Source organism: Chrysemys picta, chromosome 15 (assembly GCF_011386835.1).
Source record: "Chrysemys picta bellii isolate R12L10 chromosome 15, ASM1138683v2, whole genome shotgun sequence".
Taxonomy (NCBI): domain Eukaryota; kingdom Metazoa; phylum Chordata; order Testudines; family Emydidae; genus Chrysemys; species Chrysemys picta.
Window position 1 is genome coordinate 6656066 of NC_088805.1, and position 21339 is coordinate 6677404.

General features: G+C 50.2%; 1 protein-coding gene across 1 annotated transcript; it reads right to left on the reverse strand.

The window, feature by feature from the left end:
* Positions 1-5351: 5351 nt before the first annotated feature.
* On the reverse strand, positions 5352-19792 carry LHX5 (LIM homeobox 5). The gene is made up of 5 exons (XM_005303224.4): positions 19117-19792; positions 16301-16524; positions 14072-14349; positions 11146-11311; positions 5352-6549 (listed from the first exon to the last, which is right to left on the reverse strand). Exons 1-5 carry the CDS (start codon positions 19287-19289, stop codon positions 6182-6184), a joined length of 1209 nt encoding a protein of 402 aa, XP_005303281.1. The 5' UTR covers positions 19290-19792; the 3' UTR covers positions 5352-6181.
* Between the last annotated feature and the right edge of the window lie 1547 nt (positions 19793-21339).

Below are 21339 nucleotides of genomic sequence, written 5' to 3' on the forward strand. Positions count from 1 at the left end.
CTTTATAATCACCATAGGAGGGCTCCGAAAAAGTTATTTAACAACTTCTTGAACGTGCCTCAGTCCCCTTATAACAATTCCTGTTCCCTGAGTAATACAAACAACATGAAAAAAGGGAACGGGCTCGATTTAACCCTGAGGCAGGATCAGCGCCGTCCAATGAGTCAGAGCCTCAGAGGGTATAAATTGGTGTAGCGCCAGAGATGTCAATAGAGCAGTGGTTCCCAAACTGGAGTTCGTGAACCCCTGGGGGTTCATGAAATGTTACAGGGGGTTCTTGGGAAAAAATTTCCTAATGGCGGACAGAGCTGTCCATAGGGACCCCAAAGGGCCAGCAGTCCAGAGCCCCTGGACTTCCAAGAGCTAAGCAGATCAAAGCAAACATATCTATCACACTGAGGCGATTTAAACTTCAAGACTCCTTATAAGAAATGGAAAGGGAGGTGGATATTTCTTTTACTGTTTTTAAAATTAAATCGGCAGCTAGTGTTCTTCATAGTAATTTTAAAAACAATAAGTTTAAGTTTTGTTGTAACATGCGCTGTTTGCCTGAACTGCTCAAGACCTAAATGCTTGTGTAGGAGGAACATTTTGAGTTGGTTTCTTAAATACCTTCATGCTGTTTCACATCTGATACTCCTTGATGAAACATAGGAACCTTGTCTTATAAACAGGCTTATTCAAAGTGATACAAGCTACGAAAGTGAGATCTTGGAAGAGTGTTGCGGTTTTCATAATGGAATAAAATACTGCAATGATGAATAATAATTAATAATAAAGCGTGTGTAATCACCTTTCATTAAAAAAAATTGTATTTCCAAGATCACTGCTTTTATAATTTATACTCAGGTAAAGGAGAAAAATCCCTGCAAATATTCATTTTTAGGAGGGGGGGTCTCGAGACTTGGCATTTGAGTGAAAGGGGTTCACAGGTTGTTAAAGTTTGGGAATCACTGCACTAGAGTGATGCAGACACACTAGCTGAGGAGGTGGTTCTATTGTGTTTATCCTGCTAGTGAGAGTGGCTTGCCTGCCTGGCATGGACTGCTGAGGAGGGTGTGTGGGTTGGGTACTCGGTAGCTATGCCACGGTATAAGAGTCAGCAGCACCGAGCCTTATTCAGGTATAAGGCCATAGTAACACTAGCATAAAACTGGGGGTAACACAACAGGAAATTAGGCCACTGGGTTCTACTCTCAGGTCTCCTACTGACCCACCCAATTGCATCGCAATCTTGTGCCTCAGTTTCCCACCTGTAAAATGGGGATAAAGTCACTCACCCACCTGAGGCTCTAGAATAGACAGGTGCTGCCTAAAAGCAAAGCATGAGCCAAACTAGGAGTGAGACCACACGCTCATTCCTCAGGAATCCCATAGGTTTCAGCTCATCACTAGAATGGCTCATTTACAATGATAGGTAACCCAGTTGTTAAAAATCTTTAATGGTCTAGGAAGGATAAATTCCATCACTTGGCTGAACAGAGAAAATATGCAGAGAAGTGACTGGGTTTTCATAAATCACTAGTGCATGGTGGTACAATCGAGTTAGGACTTAAAATTCAGGTCAGGAGATAGGTATTCTCATAATCCACCAAGGGAAGGTAATTTATTCTGTTTATATCTTTTTACTGCAAGCCAAGGGAAAAAAAAAACTCCACAATGATTTTGCATTTTAAATATTAGTTCAGAGCTGCAGCCTTCCTTGGACTTTATTTATTTATATCTCTGGGAGGAAAAAAAAAAAGAGGCGAGAATCTTTAGCTGTTTGGCAGCAGGGCTGCGTGAGTGATACGGGCTGGAATCGATATAGTTTAACTGCCACATCTTATTAAGAATTACAGCTCTGTGCAAGGCAGGATAAATAAAATGCACAGATTCTGGGCTTTAAAGGATTGCACCTAGGCCAGCTGTCTTAGAACTGTCCTTGTTTTGTTAAAGATGTGGCCCCCTGCTTTGCAGGCCTCTGAAGTCATCTGACAGATTAGAGGGAGAAATGGGAGGATGAAAGTAAAGAGGTAGGTGGGGAGGTATATAGGTGGGGTGGGTGGAGCGATAGATAGATAATAATGAAAGAGCAGAAACAAAGAAAGAATGGCCATACTGGATCAGACCAAAGGTCCATCTAGTCCAGTATCCTGTCTTCCGACAGTGGCCAATGTCAGGTGCCCCAGAGGGAATGAACAGAACAGGGAATCATCAAGCGATCCATCCCCTGTTGCTCATTCCCAGTGTCTGGCAAACAGAGGCTAGAGACACCATCCCTGCCCAGGACCGGCTCCAGGGTTTTTGCTGCCCCAAGCAGCGCAAACCCCCCCCCCCCCCAATAAATAAATAAATAAATAAATAAATAAGCCACGATCGCGATCTGCGGCGGCAATTCGATGGGAGGTCCTTCGCTCTGAGCAGGAGTGAGGGACCGTCCGCCGAATTGCCGCCGAATAGCTGGACGTGCTGCCCTTCTCCGGAGTGGCTGCCCCAAGCACCTTGCTTGGCAAGCTGGTGTCTGGAGCCGGCCCTGTCCCTACCCATCCTGGCTAATAGCCATTGATGGACCAAAACTAAACTGGATGACGACAGTCATAATCAGATGTCTGGTTTGTGCCCTGACGCTCCAGCTCCAGAATAGTGTGGATGGGAAATGGTGACCCTGGCTCTGCATTGCAGCAAAGCTCAGGTCTCCCCTCCTTGATCTGGGGGTCTCTTTTCAGGTCAGGATGGGGGACCCCGGAGAGTCTTCTGGGCCCTGCTGAGCCCAGGAGACTTTCCACTGATTTCAGTGGGCACTGGTCAGGCCCTAAGGCAAATCACCAGTGTGGGGTTCCTGGGAGAAAGTCAGACCATTATACAGCGGGGAGAAGGCCCCAGCGAAGCCATGGCCTTCCTGGGGTAGCTCGCAGCCATTCTCTCACAGTGGTCTGCGGTTGCCATGTTGGGCCCAGGCTAGGAGCCAGACAAGCTGGGTGAGGCCGTATCTTTTACTGGACCAACTGCTGTTGGTGAGAGATGCGAGCCCAAGAAAAGGTCACCTCACCCAGCGGCTGCCTCGATTATCTCACAGGAGCTAGTTCCGGAGTGAGGGGCAGCTGGGCTGTCCTGAAGAGAAGGAACCTTTAACAGCACTGGCTACGCAAGAACCACATGCCCTCAAACGTTGGGCAAGGGAGGGTCAGGGATGGTTGCTGGCTACTGCAAGTTAGCTACACAGTAACACAAGGCCTTCTGCTCCAACTGCCTCATCACCGCCTTCCCTGCCTGTACCCCAGACCAACGAGCAGAGCACAACACCAGCACCACTCGCTTTCTCCAGCAATGACGGGGCTGCTGAATATACCCTCTTCCCCCACACCCACAGAGCGGGAGCTGCACTTTCTTGTGGCAATCACACGGCAGTATGGGCCATCACCAGCCCTGGGCTCCCTGCCGGGGGAGGTATCCAACAGCAGAAACCCCTGCTCCAGCCCGGAGAAGGTATTTTTCACCCACACTGAAAGGGAGCATGAACCATGTAAAAACGCCTGTCTCTGCACCTTTCCCCCTGTCCCTTCTCCTTGGCAGAATGAGTTTAGCTCAGGGGGTTAACAAACAACTGCAAGAAAGATCCAGGAACACCAACAAGATAAGCGCTGGTTCTGGGGCTTTCACCTCTTGTTTTCCAGGTACCCTCATCTTCTCCCGCCATCTTGGGCTGAGACGCTAACATCATCAGCCTTTGGAAAGAGCACCAGCCTTTCCAATACATCTGCACTGATGATGCACCTATGACATGCCGCGACCGTTAGTTTGAAATCCACGTGTCTCACAGCCCCCATGCTACCCCCGTAAGCCTCACTCCTAACACCGCATGGACAGCGTTTGCTTCTTAGCAGAGAGAGGCCTTGTTTGCATGGGGGTGATTAAAAAAAAAATCAGGGCAATTATTTCCAGAATTGTAAAGTAACGTCGAAAGTAAAAGAGGGGTGTGTGTGTCTCTGGCTGTGTGTCTAGCTGTGCATCTGTGTCAGTTGCGTTTGTACAGGCGTGTAAAGAAATTATGTGTATAAAACAATTGAATGCCATCCTTCAGCTATTCATGCTGAGACACTGAGGGCTGTGTCTCTCTCTCACACCCACACTTTTAAACCAATCGTTGTAGACAGTTTTATTTTAACAAAAATGATTACCTAGCTAGTTATAGCGATAGCCTCAGCGCTAAGCAGTTACAGATCCCATAGCTATTATTCTACTGATTCTGCCATTGCTGGGTGGGCTATAATGTGTACAATTCAGCCCTCTCTGAACGGGCTTTCTTCTTCTCTAGGGCTGCTGCGGCATGAGGAGGAGAGAAATGTGGCTGCCTAATTAAAATGGTCTCACTCCGTCTCTTTTCTCGGCCTATTGTGACAAGTGTGGCGCTCACTTGGTAAATCATTCCTATAGAGCTCCAATTTCTGGGTAGAGTTGGAGACTTGTTTGGGGGGGGGGTGGTTCGCAGAGAAGATGAAAAGATAATCAAAACATCTATTATCACTCTTTGCCTGTGTTGTGTATGCATTGACCTCAAGCTAATATGAAGCTCAAGAGGCAAAAACAAACTGAAAGCCGCTCCTCCTTGAATCTCACAGGAGCTCAATCCAAAGCCCACTGACGAAGCCAATGGAAGTCTTGACTCGGATGGGCTTGGGATCAGGCCTACAACCAGGCCGTTTGAAGAAAGCCTGGCAGACGTCTCCGAGGGAAGATGAATTGGCATTCGAGCCTGCAGGTTCATTGAAGTTCTCCTGACCCATAAGGAGTTTAATGGGACTACAGAAATTGGGTACTTCCATGAGTCAGGGCTACTCAGCTGAGTCAGGATTGCCGGATTAAACCCCTGATGTTATATACATTTCTTGCAGAAGGCTGGAGGGGGGCTAGAATAACACTCTGACACTAGGCAGTGTAATTAAAGTATATTGTAAAGATGAATGATCTCTGCGCTATATTTTAGTGGCACTGTCTCGTGCCAGAGTTTTCCCAACAATATCAAGAAGGCCTTATAAAAAGAAGTTAAAGCTATCATGGAAGCATTTTTTAAACCACGGTTGCTATTTTCCTTTTCTTAAAAAAAGGGAGCAGGTGAATGAGGATTAGTTAACTAACAGGTGTTTTTTATTCACATTGAACAATATACGCTAGTCACGCTGGCACCAGCTGAAAGAGGCCGTGGTGAGAGGAAATCCACAATGCTTTGGAAAAACAATTTCTTTTCTTTTTAAAAATTATTAGCCTTTTTTTTTTAAAAAAAATTCTTTCCTGTCACTCCCCTCCCATTCCCCTCTTAAAAATATAAAAATGTTGGAGCATTAGTTGACTAAAGCACAATAAATAACCAGTAAACACAAAAACATACTTTATTTGTTTCTTCTTTATACAAAATAAAGAAACTAGAAGCAAAAACTATAATACATCCTTCAATCCGTGTAGCCTCCAATAAACTTTTGGGTTTGAAGTGGTGTTTGCCAGAGACATTCAGACTTGGATCGCTTTTTTATTGGTAGTTTTAGTTATATTTCTGCCCAGTGGAAAACAAAACAAACCCCAATGAAAGTCTCTCCAAACATTAAAGTCCTGCAGTCCTGGAAAGCTGAGCCAGAACTAACCACGAGGGGGCGCCTTGTCATCAGTGAAGGTTTTCTTTTGCAAGACACACCAGTTCCCATTCCCACCTCCATCACCACAAAACCAACCTTCTAATAAAAAAAGTGGATTATGAAGGGTTGTCCCCCCCCCATTTCCAGATTAAGATTAAAAAAGATGCAATTCTGGATGGAGCAAAAAGAAAGAAAGAAAGAAAAAGCCCCCCCCCCCCAAGTATGAAGTTCAGTCAATCAGGAAATCTGTGATCCAGTCCAGTTCAGCTTTGGTCCAAGAGATGCTGCTTCAGATACTTGCAGAGGTTAGTCAGCACTGGCACGTCTCGGCCCCGTGCCTGCTAACACGTGGCGAGGAAGAAAGACACTGAGTGCGGGGAGCCCCAGCGGCCCGCGGTCCTGTTGGCTTGGGGCGTGGGGGGGCTCCGGAGAATTTTGGCATCAGTGTCAGGCGGCCGGTTTTGGTTCCTGGTGTCTTAGCCGGGGCTGGGACGAGGAGGCGGGATCTGCCTGGGGCAGAGGGATCCGGGGGTCCCCAGCGCCCCCACAAATCCCCGCTGGCTGGGTCAGCCCTACCACACCGCTGCCTCGTTCAGCTCCTGGTTTGGATGCGAGAGGGGGCCGCTGTAGCCGCTGTTGCTGGACATGGAGAAAGGGGGGCTGGGGCCGCCGCTGAAGACCTCGCCGGGGATGGGGTGCAGCGAGCCGGTCAGGCCCGGCTCGGGGCTCGGGGTGTCGGGGTGCGAGATCATGTCGGTGTACCTTTGGTTTTCGGAGGAGTGGTGTCCGGGGAGCGGGGGCTCCAGGGGCCCCAGGGGCGTGGAGCCGGGCCCTGAGGTCGGGAGGTAGCTGGAGTCTGCTGGGGACTGGGCTTGCGAGGGAGGCCCGTGGGGGAAAAAATCGTAGTTCCCGCTTGGCCCGTAGTAGTCTCCTTGGTAATCTGGAGCAGGGGAGAGAGAGGCGGGTGAGGCGGGGCCGGGGCGCTCCGGAGCCTCCCCAGCCCCGCTGGAGCCAGCGCGGAGCCCGGGCGTTTCCCGGGACTGCCCGGAGCTAGCGGCCCCCAGGAACGGCTGCGAACTGCCTGCGCGTAGGGACACAGCCCCGAGGGGCAGGCGGGCACCTCTCTACCCGCAGCCGGGACACAACACGCCCACAAAGGCGATCGGAGACGGGTGGATCCCCCGTCTGGCCCGTCGCTTTTGCTCCACCACAGAAGCGCAGCTCATGAAAGCGACTCTCCGGTGGAGCTCAGTGGTCGGCGGCTGCTTCTTTCACTGGCTGCCCCCCCCCTCTCCCCCCACCCCCATGACCCCGATTGCCAGATTCGGTGAGAAAAGCCAGGAAGGGGGTGGATCAAACGCGCCACTGGGGTCCCGCCATTATCCGGCTCTAACGGGCGAGCAAGGTCTAGGATCAGAACCCGGCTCCTTTTTTTATCAGGGGCAGAGATTTTTCTCGGACACTTGCACGCTTTTTCGGAAGCCACCAAGCTGCAGACTAGCCCACGTCCATCGTGTGCAAAATAACAAACTCACTAGATTCCTAACCGGGCACTAGTGACTGGAACCGATAATAAAACCAACGTCTTCCGCTAAGCAGCTAGAGCGGACGTTCTTTCAGAGGGGACAGAATGATAACAACACGTCTAATACATGGGCAAGGGGGTCAGGTTCACATTTTTAAAAGGTTTTGCTGGAAATAAACAGGAGCGGGTGGGAAAAGATGGCGTATTTAATTCGATTAACCGCCTAAGGAACATCGCCCTTGATTGCGCGGTCATCCTGACAAGCAACCCCTCCCCGAACACCCCCCAAAACCGCAGCCGGAATCTTTGAAAATAGCGGAAGTCTCTGGAAAGCCGCGAAATCTGGGACCTGATTAGAAACCGGCCGGGAGGGGAGAATATCTGAACGCGCTGAATTTCTTTCCAACCCTAAAAAGAAAATTGTCTCCATAATTGTAACTGCCCAAAAATTCAGAAGAAGAACTAGGAAAGGTGTCACTGTCTACAGCGCGGTGTAAAAACAAACAAACAACAAATCGCCACTCACAACTCCAGGGAGCTCTGTCTCTCTAGGATGAGGGGGGGGGGGAGACTGTGTAAATGGCTGGATGGGGCGGGGGGGGGAATCTCTTATTTAGCTGGCACAGAAGGAAAGAAAAGGAGGATCCCCCCCCCCCGCTCAGCAATGGCAGGGTTGCAGGTTCAAAGCCCCCGGCTCACGCAGCAGCCAGGCCGGCTGGCACCCCCCCCCCCCCCCGCACCCCATCAGGCGCCGCTAGGGAGGGATCGGCCCCCGCGTGTGGGGAAGGGGCCGAATTTCAAGGGGCCGCACGGCCCAAGCGGGGAGGGGAAGGAGCCGGCGAGGGGGAGAAGACAAGTAGCGAACACGCGGGCCCGGCCCCTGTGCTAGTGACCTTCCATATGCTCCGGGCGCGCGGAGGTAATTGGAACAAATGCCGTCTGAAAGAGGTACAAAAGGGGGCAGCTGGAGCTTTGTTCCCGGGCCCACACGCGGGGGGGCGGGGGGCTGAGTGGGAGCGGGGCTCTGTTCAGGCAGACAGCTTCATCACAATGGCCCTTTCTTACTTGCTGCGGGGGTGCAAACTTGGCCAAGGACCGGACGGAATCTCGAACAGGGGGATTAGAGGGGATCTCGACAAGCTGAGCTCGCATTCAGGGCGAGGGAGGGCGGGGTGTGTGTGCGGGGGGGGGGGGGGGAGCCCTTCAAACAGATGCCACAGGAAGGGTGGCAAAGTCATGGCAACCGGCCCTCACCTTCCCTCCTACCCGCTGCCTTGGCCAGTTGGGTCCTTAGCTCGTTGGTTTCTGGGCGAGAATGATCCGTGATCGGTATCTCCGGGCCAATGAGCAGCAGGGGAGGGAGGGAGAGAGGAAGAGAGAGACAGAGAGCGTGAGGGGTGGTGAACTAAAGATGGAGAAGGGTTGAAAGAAAGAAAGAAAGAAAGAAAGAAAGAAAGAAAGAAAGAAAGAAAGAAAGAAAGAAAGAAAGAAAGTTATGGAAGAATGAAAAGAAAGAAAGAAAAAAAAGATGGGATGGAAAGAAAGAGAAAAGGATGGAGGGATGAAAATGAAAGAGAAAGGGATTGAGGGATGGAAAGAAGGAAAGAGGAAGGGATGGAGGAATGGAAAGAAAGAGAAAGAGATGGAGGGATGGAAAGAGAAAGAGATGGAGGGATGGAAAGAAGGAAAGAGGAAGGGATGGAGGGATGGAAAGAAAGAGGAAGGGATGAGAAGAAGAAAAGAGACAAGGATAGAGGGATGGAAAGAAAGAGGAAGGGATGAGAAGAAGGAAAGAGGAAGGGGTGGAGGGATGGAAAGAAGAAGAGATGGAGGGATGGATAGAAAGAGAAAAAGATGGAGGGATGAGAAGAAGGAAAGAGGAAGGGATGGAGGGAAAGAGACAAGGATGAAGGAATGGAAAGAAAGAGGAAGGGATGAGAAGAAGGAAAGAGACAAGGATGGAGGGATGGAAAGAAAGAGGAAGGGATGAGAAGAAGGAAAGAGACAAGGATGGAGGGATGGAAAGAAAGAGGAAGGGATGAGAAGAAGAAAGAGACAAGGATGGAGGGATGGAAAGAAGGAAAGTCTGGGAATATGTTGTATTCAAACTCCTCGAATCCAGCAAGATTCCGTTACAACCCAGGGCTGCGGCTGCGGCGGGTCTGCAGACGCGCTAGTCTGGCGGGGCGCTGAGTGAACTCACAACATCCCCGGGTTTCGCTGCTGGGGAGCAGCGGCAGAGCAGGGCGGCCTCGGCCTTTCACGTGTTACTTTCTGCAAAGATGATGCTTCCTTTAAAAAACCCACCCAAGCTATGTCAGGGCAGGAGCGCGCTCCATCTGCCATGCGATGTATTTCTAAGGGAGGGACGGGAAGACAAGGGAACCCCCTTCTGCCTCAAAAACCGAACCGACACAACCACAACCACCCCTCCGCGCCTCTCTTCTGGCCCCCAAGCCGCAGGGAAGGAATGTTTCTCCTCCTGTCTGGGCGGTGGGTTTCATGACCATTTGCCAGCTATGGGTCTAAATCCGGAGCGTTTACTCCTGGGAGTAAACTTTATTCCGGCGACGAGTCCTGCAGAGCCAGAATCCGGGGTCGGTTACACCGGTGTGACTCCAGATTCACACCAGGGGTAACTGAGGTCAGAATCCTCCCCCTGGCTGTGGACAGGAGTAAGGTAACCAGGGCAGGACCGCGCGCCGGAGTAGGACATTTACTCCCCGTAGTAAAGTTTGGAGGATCGAGCCCTACAGCATCACAGCGGAGCTTCTCTGTGGCGCCCCGCTCAGCTCCTGTGAAATCCGAAGCCTCCCCTTCCAGTACGGGACGGAGAGGGGCTTTAGTTGGAGATTAACTCTTTCCTTTCTCTTGGGAACCCCAGACTGCACCGGCAGCGCATGGGTGCGAGCTAACCCTAGGGGCACGGGACGGGAGGCAAAGCCCCCCCCCCCCCCGCGAGACCCCATCTCTTCCCGTCTATGTACAACCTCCGAGTAGGAGACACACTGGAGAAACACCGCTCTCCGACTTCTCCGGGATGCGGAGCTCCCGGCAATCGGACAAGGGTCTCAGCGCCGGGGTTTGCTGGACTCGGGCGAGGTAAGGTTCAGGGCACAGACGGTAACAATTTTACCAGACCCACAAATTCCTTCCCCCGCGCCCAGCCGGGAAAGGCGGTAACAATGACTAGAATCCGGAGCTAGCACTTTGGAAGGAAGACGTGGCGTGAACCGGATTGGGAGAAAGCATCAAGACCTTCCCTTAAAGACAAACTCCAGAGTCTTACGGCCAGCTAATACCCAATGCGAGCAGCGGGCTCTCCCCTTTAAACCACACAATGACATGCTATACAATGCAAGAGAGTTAAAACTTCAGAGGCTTAATTTCTAAAGGTGGCAAAAGAAAGAATACAAAGAAACGAGAAAGAAAGAACAAATGACCAAAAGGAAAACGAAAGAAAGAAAGAAAGAAAGAAAGAAAGAAAGAAAGAAAGAAAGAAAGAAAGAAAGAAAGAAAGAAAGAAAGAAAGAAAGAAAGAAAGAAAGAAAGAAAGAACAATGAGCAAATAGAAAAGAACGAACATATAAATCGATTAACAAGAGAGAACAATGAAAGAAAGAACAATGATCAAATACAAAAATGAACAGATGAATCGATGAACAAGAAAGAAAGAAAGATGAAAAAGAACAATAATCAAATACAAACGAACAAATGAATGGATGAACAAGAAAAAAAGAAAGAACTAGGATCAAATAAAAATGAACGAAAGAAAAGCGAAAGAATGAAAAATGATCAAGAAAGAAAGAAAGAAAGAAAGAAAGAAAGAAAGAAAGAAAGGAAGGAAGAAAGGAAGGAAGGAAGGAAGGAAGGAAGGAAGGAAGGAAGGAAGGAAGGTTCTAGCCTTAATTTGTTTGCTCTGGGCTCTGTGTTTGTTTTGGTTTTTACAAGGTTTGAATACAAAGAGTGTTAGGGGGTCATCCAGGAAGTGATCCATAAAATGCTCATTACCTCCATAATAAGTGTAAGGGGTAGAACCCAACATTTCAGATTCATCCAGCCTGCCTCCCAGAGGGCGCATGCGCCGAGGACTCCTGAAGAAGGCATGCCTCCTGGCCCCCAGCGCGCTCAGCTGTTTCATTCTCCTCTCTTTGGACCTTCGATTCTGGAACCAAACCTGCGGGCAAATGAAACCTCATCAGCAACGTGGTGACAACATCCACCCCAACCCCACCGCTCCCGCCAGCTGTCTCCCAAGGCCCTGTCAAGCCACCCAGGCGCTTTGGAGGGGGCAGGCACAAGTTGATTCATTTGTTCTGACCTGCCTGATTTTAACCAGCCTGGCCGGTCTCTTGCACTACGTGTCTGCCACCAGGACGGCCTCGTCTCTAGATTAATCGACTCACGCCCTGATTGAGCTCTGCAATGTAGGGGCGCATAGATCTGCCGCTGTGCGCACATATACAGACAGATCGGGGAGGTGGTGTTAATAGGATGCCAGCTAAGAGGCGGGTTCCCTCCACATGATCGCCTCAAGATGTTCCAAGTTTTTCCCTGCAGGATTTGCCAGATGAAGGCAGCAGCAAGTCACATCCTGCCCCCCGCCAACTCCCAGCTGACAGGCTCCCCGAAGATCCGCTTTCCCATTCTTTGGACAAGCCGGATACTTTCTGGACCCTTTACAAGAGGCAGGCGAAGAGGCTCTGAAGAAAAATGAGGAGAAACTTTCAACCGGGGGATTAAACTCGGCAGTTTAGCCAATGGAGCAGCTTGGCTTTGAATTAAAAAGAAGAGGAAAGTTGCGAGTGAACTCTGAGAACCATCCAAGAGTGAAGGATTTTTGCACACCCTTGGAGAGGTTTATAATGAAGTGTGCTTCCTACCCCCCTCCTCTAAAGCCTAGAAGACACATTCATAAAGGCAATTAAAGGGACTTTTCAAACTACAAACCGTTGTGGGGGTGCCTGCTTTCCTAATCTAGCTATCCATCCATCGACAGACACGTAGAGCAATAGAGAGACAGCTAGAAACGTATAGCGATAAATGAGAACACAGACACCTAGATAAATAAATGAATATGTACAGCGCCCGATGCTAAAGGGGGAGGGGGGGAATTCTTGGACATTTTCCCATCTTGCAGATTTCAGAGATGAAATACAGAACCCTTCATCCCCCCTTTTGTTTGGCCTGGAACATTTTTTTTTCACACGCTCAACACTATATATTTGCCAACAGAACAGCAAAACCGTCGTTGCGTATATTACTTTAATAGTAGCAAGAGACCCGAACATACTTCTCTGGTTCATCTCAATCTATGGCTCTGTTTTGGGGATTGTTTCTACCCCCCCCCCCCAGTTCCTCGTTAATATAAACGTGCAGATTCTCTGAACCAACGCTGTCATTATATCTTGTTGCAAAATGTCAAGATAGAGACAGCTCTCGGGTTGACCCAGTTTAAAGGACTGAAGTTAATTTCTTCTCTAGACCCCCCCCCCTTTGCTTTACAAAGGTTTCTTTTATAGTTTTAATTTATGATTCATGGAAATATTTTTTTCGGGGGAGGGGGGCTCTGAACTTTCTTGAGCTGATTGGCTTAGCCTGAAAGTTCCTCCAGGCAAGTACAGGATCAAGAGATTTTAGTGGAGAACTGACACTGCTTCAAATAAGTAAGCAGGAAACCGAACGGAGGCGGAGATGACACCGAGTTTGGAAGAACTTCCCACCAGGTGTTGGCTGGAGATGTAATAGTCCAGCCTGCTGGATTTTGCATCCAGCACCAGATACAGCCCATAGACCCGGAGCCCCTAGTGGGGACTGCTTGGTCGTGTTGGCTAGCATGGCCTCCATTTGCCTTGGCTTCAGCTCCCACTGATGTCAACCGGAGCTTTTTCATTGACCTCGATGGGAGCTGAGTCCGTTCTTCAGGGAACTTGGGGCTGCTCCAAAGCTCACTGAAATCAAGGGCAGTCGCTCCGCTTTGGCTCACTCACTCCACGCGCTGCCCAGAGTGCGGGGGGGCTCCGACTCCCCCGGGGAAGGCTGAGCCCCAAAGCTCCAGGCCGGCGGGGGTCAGCACGTCTGGCGTACGGGCCAGCTCCAGAGGCCTGGGGTCTTTCCATGAGTTCAATGGGCTTTGGAGGAGGACGCTTGGGAGTGAGATTGAGCGCTGGCTTTTGCCTGAGGACTCTCCAGATGAAGAAACCAATTAGATAACCAGAGAGCTTCCAAACAAAATCTCCGATCAGCAGCGCTAGTACTAACCACGGTGGCCAATGATTAGAACTGTTAGCATAATATTGACAAGCGGAAATTGTCCTCTTGGTTAGGCACGAGGAAGCGTTCAGTATCCGGATAACACCCCGAGAGATAGAGCGGGAAGTGAGCGTGGGAGTGAGGAGCTCTGGGCTCGAGTCCCAACTTTGCCCCAAGCCCTAGGGGGGCACCTGAGCACATCACGTCACTGCCTTGTGCCTCAGTTTCCCCAGCTGTAAAATGGGGGGTTACCTCATTCGCAAAGCCCTTGAAAGGGGCGTGTGCAATTATTACAAAGGGGAGATATTCATAGCAAAGATCTACTTGGCCTCGCCTTTGTTTATATGCTAATTTCCTCCGACACTTTGGCGGCTTGCCAGATCCCTTTTCTTGACAGGTCACAAGTCTCTCCCCCCTCCATCCCGCACTTCTCACAGCCCACCTGAAGTCACACTGCTGAGTTTGGGACGTCACAGTCATCTCCATGGCGACAGGCTGTGATGTAACAATAAAGGTGGCTGGGAGCTGTAACCCAATGGCGAGGGAAGCAGGACTGACTAGTATAAGTGCTCGCCCCACCTGGTGAAGCAGATGCTGATGCTATGGGCGGTCACTCTAGTCCCTGTTTTTGATCCTTCCTCCTATGCTCTGCCAGGGCGCCCCTTGTAGCCGAGCTTGTCTGTACCTGGATCACTCTCATGTTGAGCCCCGTCTCCTGGGCCAGCTGTTCCCGGATGTGCCTGGTAGGTTTGGGGGTAGCAGCAAAGGCAGCCTTGAGAGTCTCCAGTTGCTTGGCTTTAATTGTAGTCCGAGGTCCCCTCCGCTTGGTGCCCGAGTTCTGCTCCTCGTTCTCGTTGTTGGTGGTCTCTTTGTCCGAGGAGGTGGAATTGTCTGTTTCCTTTGTATCATCCTGCATGGGGTCCTGGAGATCCGGGGACAAACTTCTGTCTGTACAGGAGGACACTGCAAGGGAGAGGCAGAGAGAGAGGGATGACTCTGGGCAGAGATGGGACCCTCAGCCCCACTGTCCCTCCCCGGCAGGGGAGCGGAGGGGGGGGGGGGGTTGAACTGCTCTGGAGGTCAGATCCTCCTGACTCTCTGCGCTAATGTAACACGAACCGATCACTCCCCAGTGAACCCCACGAAGAGGTAATGAGGGGTCCGAAATAGCAGCAGCCCAGGCTCCTCGGTCTATGTGGCAACACCCCTGGCCTTTTCTGTCACTGGAGCCGGCAGAGGGTGTGACTCCGGTGTGAAACCCCTGGCTGCGGTGGCGTCGCATCGGATTTACACCAGGGTGACTGGATCCGGATGGCAGATTTGCAGCCCGTTGGCACAGAGGGGAGTTGTCCTGTCCCAGGCCCGAGGCTCCCACACTGGGGAAGGAAGCGCTTTCGTTTGGACCAGCTGAGCGTTTTCCTTTCAGGCACAAACCGAGCCATAGCTGGGGACCAAGAACCCACTGCCACAAAGCCTTGGCTGTAACCACCCGGGCTCGGGGAGTGAATCACCGCCTGGGCCCTGCCTCATCCCCCCACGCTTCGGAGCCAGCGAACCCCTGAGCCTGGGGTCGGAAACGGGCCCACCCCCAAACAGGCCCCTGGGCAACCTCTGCTCGCCTGGCTCAGAGCAGCGGCCCGAGGGAGCCGCCTGGCAAGATCCAGCCGCGGGTGCTGAAAGGAGACAGAGCCCAGGGCAAGGGGGTGAGCACAGGCCACAGGCAGAGACCGCTGGGCCAGCGAGGGCCCGATCCCGCCGCCCTGAGGCAGAGACAACTCCCAAGGATCGGGTCCACAACGCGTGCTCGTGCCTATGAATAGCCTGTTATGTCCACACCCGCCACAATGAGACACAAACATAGCAGACTACCGGAGCTGGGGATCCGGGGTATTCATCCATTGCGTTTCGTGGGGGGCTCTGACACCTCAGGGGGAAAGACAGAGCGAGAGGAAGAAGGGAGGAAAATCTGAGGATTTGTGTGTGATTCTGGGGGAAAGGAAGAACGTTTATCCGCGGAGGGAGAAGGTGGAAGGCCTCGGACGCTCTTAGCCCCATGGCCGTGAGGGGATCGCTCCCCGGAGTGAGGGTTGGAAGCTCGGGGCCTTGTCTGGCTTCTCTTCGCATATAAGGAAGCCGGGAAAATATCCCAGGCCATGGGGCTTTTTTTTAAGATCGCAAAGCGTGGGCGGAGTTTAGGGGGAAGTAATGTTCGTAGCCAAATCGAACAGGAACCCGGAAAAAAACCACCTGTCTCCCCAAACTCCCACACCCCCCTTCCCCGGGCTGGTCACATGTTCCCAGCTGGGTCTGTAGATGTAACTGACAACGGCCGCTTTCCCCCAGCACCTGCTGAAGGTGCGGCCTGGATTTTGTTTAAATGGAAATATCTCTTCGTTTTCCACTTCCAATCCTGGCTCAGACCTCCATCCTCCTCCAGCCCCCTTTCTTCCCTCCCCACCAGGTTTTAGTCCACTTTTCTACTCTCCCTCCCCCCTCTCCGAACCGCAAATATTTTGAGAAATAGGAAAAAATAAAAAGAGGGGGGAAAACAGATGTGTGTATAAAGATCGAAAATAATAAATCGGTAAAGGATTCCCCCCCCCCCCCCCAAAACACACCCACGGTTGTGGGTATCCGACAGCTATAGCTCAGGTTGTATCTGGTGCCAGAGAGGGATGCTTGTGTGTGTGTGTGTGTGTGTGTGTGTGTGTGAGTGTGTGTGTGAGAGAGAGAGAGAGAGAGAGAGAGAGAGACCCAGACAATACAAAAAAGACTTAAATTCCCCCAGTTTGCTAGAATTTGCTGTTAGAATATGAAACTAACCCCCCCCCCTCCCGGGTGCTTTTTTGAATTCACACCTATGCTAGGCCTCTAAAGTCCCACACCGGCTTAGAGGCTGGCGGACGCTCCATACCTGAGTTGAGGCTCCCTTCCTTTAAGCTGGGCGAGTTCAAATAGTCCTCTTTGCAAACAAATTTGTTTTCGTCTATGATATAAAGTTCCTCTCCCGTGGAGAGCTGTTTGTTGCAAACCATGCACGTGAAACAGTTCAGGTGAAAGACTTTGTTTCGGGCTTTCCTGACGAGGTCGCTTGGAGAGATGCCTTGGGAGCAGCCTGCGCATTTGGTACCGAACCTCCTAAAAACGGAGCAGAGACAGAGAGAGACGGGAGGAAGATAAATACCCGGGTGCTTAGCGGCCGGCCCCAGAGTCCCCTCCAGTCTATACGTGCATCGTCCCCAACCGCGGGCGCGTGGGTGGAGGGGGGGAGACATGAGGCCATTAAAGCAATTGCCTGGATTCCGACAAGGAAAGGGAAGCGGACTTGGTCGCCTGCAAAATGCGTGCGCAAAATTATTCCTCTGGTGGCGAGCAAAACGCGTCTCAAGCAGCCCAAGCGAGGACTCGCATTTACGTGTGAATGCCCTCGTTTGACTCCGTACAAATGGACACCCCCTCACCCCCACTTTAATAGTTCCGTCTCCACGGCAAATATGCCGGGGTGTCTGTTTTGTTTGGTCCCTCCCCTATCTCCGGCAGGTAGAAAGCGGCCCCGACCTTACTTACAGCTTTGGCTCAGACACGGCGCGGAGGAAGGAAAAATCCTCCTCTCTGGGGCGCCAAAGCTGGGAGGCGAAGGGCCCATTTCCGGAGCTGGGTTTGGGGGCAGACAGAAATGGGGCGCTCGCTCGCAGCTCGGCATAAGGCGAGGGAAGGGGATCAGGTTTTTATATATGCCCGTGAATGCGTGTGATCCGGCTGGGCCGCTTTCAGGAGCAGCCACGATTCGGTGTAAAAAAATAACGACCCGCTTTGGTTTCGCGGGATTTATGGAGCGATTTTTACACCCCGTTGTATCCCCCGGAAAGCTGCGGAGTGTCCGCGTCCTTTTGTCAGGCTGCATTTCGCCAGGACATAGGAGGTAACCAACGGGTCTTCCCGCACAGTCCGAATTCGTCTGAATAGTCGCGTTCTCTTCAATGGTGGCACATTTCGGTTAGTAAATATCTAACCGGGGCCCTTTGGTTGTTAGCGGGGTGAGAAACCCAAAAGAGAAACACAGGGAGCTGCTTATTGAATTCAAAACACGAGTGGGGATAGGGGATGTGAGGATCCTAAAAATGGTCTCCCCCTTCCCAATAAAACAACCCACACATCAGTGCTGAAAATGGTTCTAGTTTTGATCTCCTTTTATTCAGCATTCCAGCCCCCCCCCCCCGATTTATTTATTAATTATTAATTATTAGTAGTATTAGTATTATGCACTGCAGAAAGGGAATATTTTCCCGGGGGGTGGGGGTGATCACTATCAAGCAGCAGAATCGTATCTGTTTTTCAAAGCAGATAATTTAGTTTCCACTTTGGGGCGTTGATTCGGGCACTCTAGAGGGTTGAGGGCACTAGTGGAAGTGGGGTGGACGATGGGGGATAAGGAGAGAAATAAAACTGTTTCTTTTCTCCCTTGTTTAAACACAACTTAGAACAGCTTCACGTTCCATGACGTTGATTTAGTGAAAACATTAGAAGTCATAAGTCATTTTTTTGTCTTATCCTGGAGCATAATTGGCTCATCTGCACCTTATCAAAAATCATTAAAGGCATTTAAGGAGTTGCAGCGGGAGGGGTGCTGAATGCATAGGGGCCATTAAAAGTAGTTTACATGTGTAAAGGCGAGTGTGACACTTAACCTATTCAAATTCACCTTCATTAGGGCCTACAGGACTGGGAAAACTGCCGTCTCCCCCCCTCTATATTAATCATCCCCTGAGCTTTTCACCCTTTAGCTAAACAAATGCCCACATTTACCTCAATTACAGCCAGAAACAAAAGGCCAACCGATATTTAGGGCGATTTTACATTTTCAATGAGTTCATTTGTTGATTTAAAAGAAAAGGTGGGGGGGGGGCAGGACAAGTTTGCTCTGTGTATGCACAGCCAATTAGACCACAAAGCCTTGGTCCTAAGCCTCGCTAGGAACTTTAGTGGGCGTTTGAGAATTCCCCATTCAGGCTCGAATATTGGGGCAAAGGAGTTTGGGGATGTCCCCCCATATTCCGCTCTCTCTCTCCTCTCTGCACTTTAGTTCGGATTGAGTCTGATTTATGCTCTGCCTCTCCGCACTCCAGGTGGCTTTGTTTTTAAAGCCCGGGGCATTCGAAAATCAGTTTTCTGCTGAGAAAAGTTTTATTCTTCTCCACTCCAGAATGGTTTTTTTTTTAAGTAACCTACAAAACCCGTGCCCTCTCGCCTGGCATACGATCAGCTCGGATCTGCCTCATCCTCGTGCATAGACCTACATTTAAAACATTCGATTCGGGTTACCGAGCGAACAAGGAGCCTGGAGCTCCCCCCCCCCCCCCTAGTTCTAGGATCTTCCCTTCTGTACAGAAAACTCTGAGGAATATCGCAAAAGGAGGACATTGACAATAGGTACAACGGATTTAAAAAATCACTGAAACCGCTCTGGCCTGCTGATAATAAATGGATACCCCCCCCCATAGGAACATATAGGGTTCCTTTGAGGAATTGGAGTGGCATATAGATCTGACACCTTTTGCAGCATCAGGACCGATGGAGCAGACCCCAACAATGTGCCAATTACAGAGCGCTCTTAGCTTGTGGTTAGGCAGCTAGACAAGGCACCGAAGCAGGGTATCGCTAGATAACCTTGCCCCGCTTTGCTAGCCAAGCAGTTGGGGTAGGGGTTCGCCTCCTCCTTGCGGGACTTACCTGAAAAAGTCATTTTTGCAATAAAGCTTGCCTTCCCTGGAGAAGCATTTCTCAGTCAGGTTGCACTTGCATTCGCAGCACTGGACACATTTAATGTGCCATGCCCTGTCCAACACGTTCAGCAGAAACCTGTCCAAGATGGGCCGCTCGCAGCCTGCACAATGCACCATCATGACCTCCGCAGAGGAAGGCGAGACCAGCACACTAAAGCAGAATGCAACCCCCACCCCGCCGCCGCAAGCGATCGCAAAGGGGGGGAAACGCAGAACAACCCGGGCAGCTTCTTGCCTTCTTCTCCTGGGCGTCCTGAGGGCAGGCGAAAAGTGACTTTCCAGCCCCGCTCCACTGAGGCAGACGCCTCTCTTCCCCCACGCCCCTCACACCTCTCCCAGCAGGTTCAGTGGGGGGGAAGCCAAGCAAAGATATCCCGGTGGGGTGACTTTCCCGGTGCCTTTCAATTGAGCAGCATCTCGGCCTGGAGCAGCATCAGCGCCTCTGTGGGTGCAGCCGGTCCACGAAAGGGATTAATAATAACACATAATAATCATAACCATCATAAAAAGCCAGGCGCCCCGGGTTCCTACGTGTAGATGGCTGGTTGGGACTTTTCTCCACTTTCACGCTGTTCCCATCTTCAGCTTTGTCTCCCAGTTTAGTAATTCGCGCATCCTTATTCAGATTTGGTGACGTCTCGCGGAACGTAGAGAGGCCGGGGGCCAATGAGAAGGCGGTGGCCATGGCAACCTCTTAATTTATAGCATATCTAAATTGGCTCCAGCCTTGTGCTTGGCACAGAGGGAAAAAAACAAGGCACCACTATTGTTGAGTAGTAGGTTTTACCTGGTGCGGGGGCTAAGTAAGTATTTACCTTTATTTTGTTTGCAGGGGTGGGTGGGTGCAGATTAATTTTTTTTTTTTGCGGTGGAGGGGGGCTAATATTTTATCTTTCTCTTCTTGGGGCGCTGGGTGGGGGAGGGATGAGACCTCGGGGAGGTCACTGCACCTGCAAAACAAGCTCTGTTTCGCCTCAATGTCAACAGAAAGCCAGTGAAAGCAGCGAATGGCCTCTTTGCATAAGCAGAAAAGATGGAAATTCTTGCTCTTTTGTCGAGTGATCTCCATGAATCCAAATAAAAAAAGAGAAAAGCCAAAGGACCCCGATCTAGGGGGTGTTTAGGCCACTGGCATGCTGAGGGGAGTGCCCCCCAGGAGAAGGCAGATTCAGACAATGTCTGAGGATGAAAAGTTATCTGTTATGTACTTCTCAGATATGAAGGTAATTGACCCCCTGGCGAGCTAGTTGGCCTTTGTTATACAGATTGGGGGGCGGGGGGCATTTAAAAAAAGATTTTCTTTGAGTAATTTACAACATCTTTAAAACCAGAGTCAACATGAGAACGAAGGGAGGCGAATCAGGAAAGCAAACCCCCTTTGGAAAGAGAGAGCCTTGCTGTTCTTGTGCTGTTGTATATGATTTTTCTCTTTAATTTCAGGTCCTGCGGACTTTTAAATTACCCAGTCACCTTGTGCGCAAGGTGATGGCTCGAATGAATTAACCTTTTAAAAGAAATGTTCTAGAGCTGAAAATATGTCTGAGTTAAAATAAAAGTTGTTGTCTTAAACTGCTAGCTAGCTAGATGATAAAATGTTGATAGATCATCTAGCTAGCAATTAGATAAATGAGAAGCTATAGCAATAGATAAAATAGATTAGATGATAAAATGTTATTGATAGATGATCTAGCTAGCAACAGATAGATTCGAAGGTGTAGACAGATAGACAGAAAATTAAATAGATAAGAATGTATAACAACAGTGAAGAATGTATATAGATGGTTAGGTAGATTGGAATGTATGGGGAGGACATATGAGAAGGTACAGCCATCGATATATGATAGATAGATTAGTGGGTGTAGCCATAGATGGACAGATAGAAATACAGTTAAGCAGATACCAATGCATAACAATAGTGAAGAATCTCAACATGGGATTTTTTTCTAAAAGCTCTGCTCTAGGAATTATTTTGGGGGAAGTTCTCCGGCCTGTTACACAGGAGGCCAGACTAGATGTTTACAATGGTCCCTTCTGGCCTTGGAATTTATGAATCTATCAGTGTACAGGGATGGATAGATAGATAGATAGATAGATAGATAGATAGATAGATAGATAGATAGATAGATAGATAGACTGATTGATTTCCCTAGAGTTAGGTGAATCTGTATAG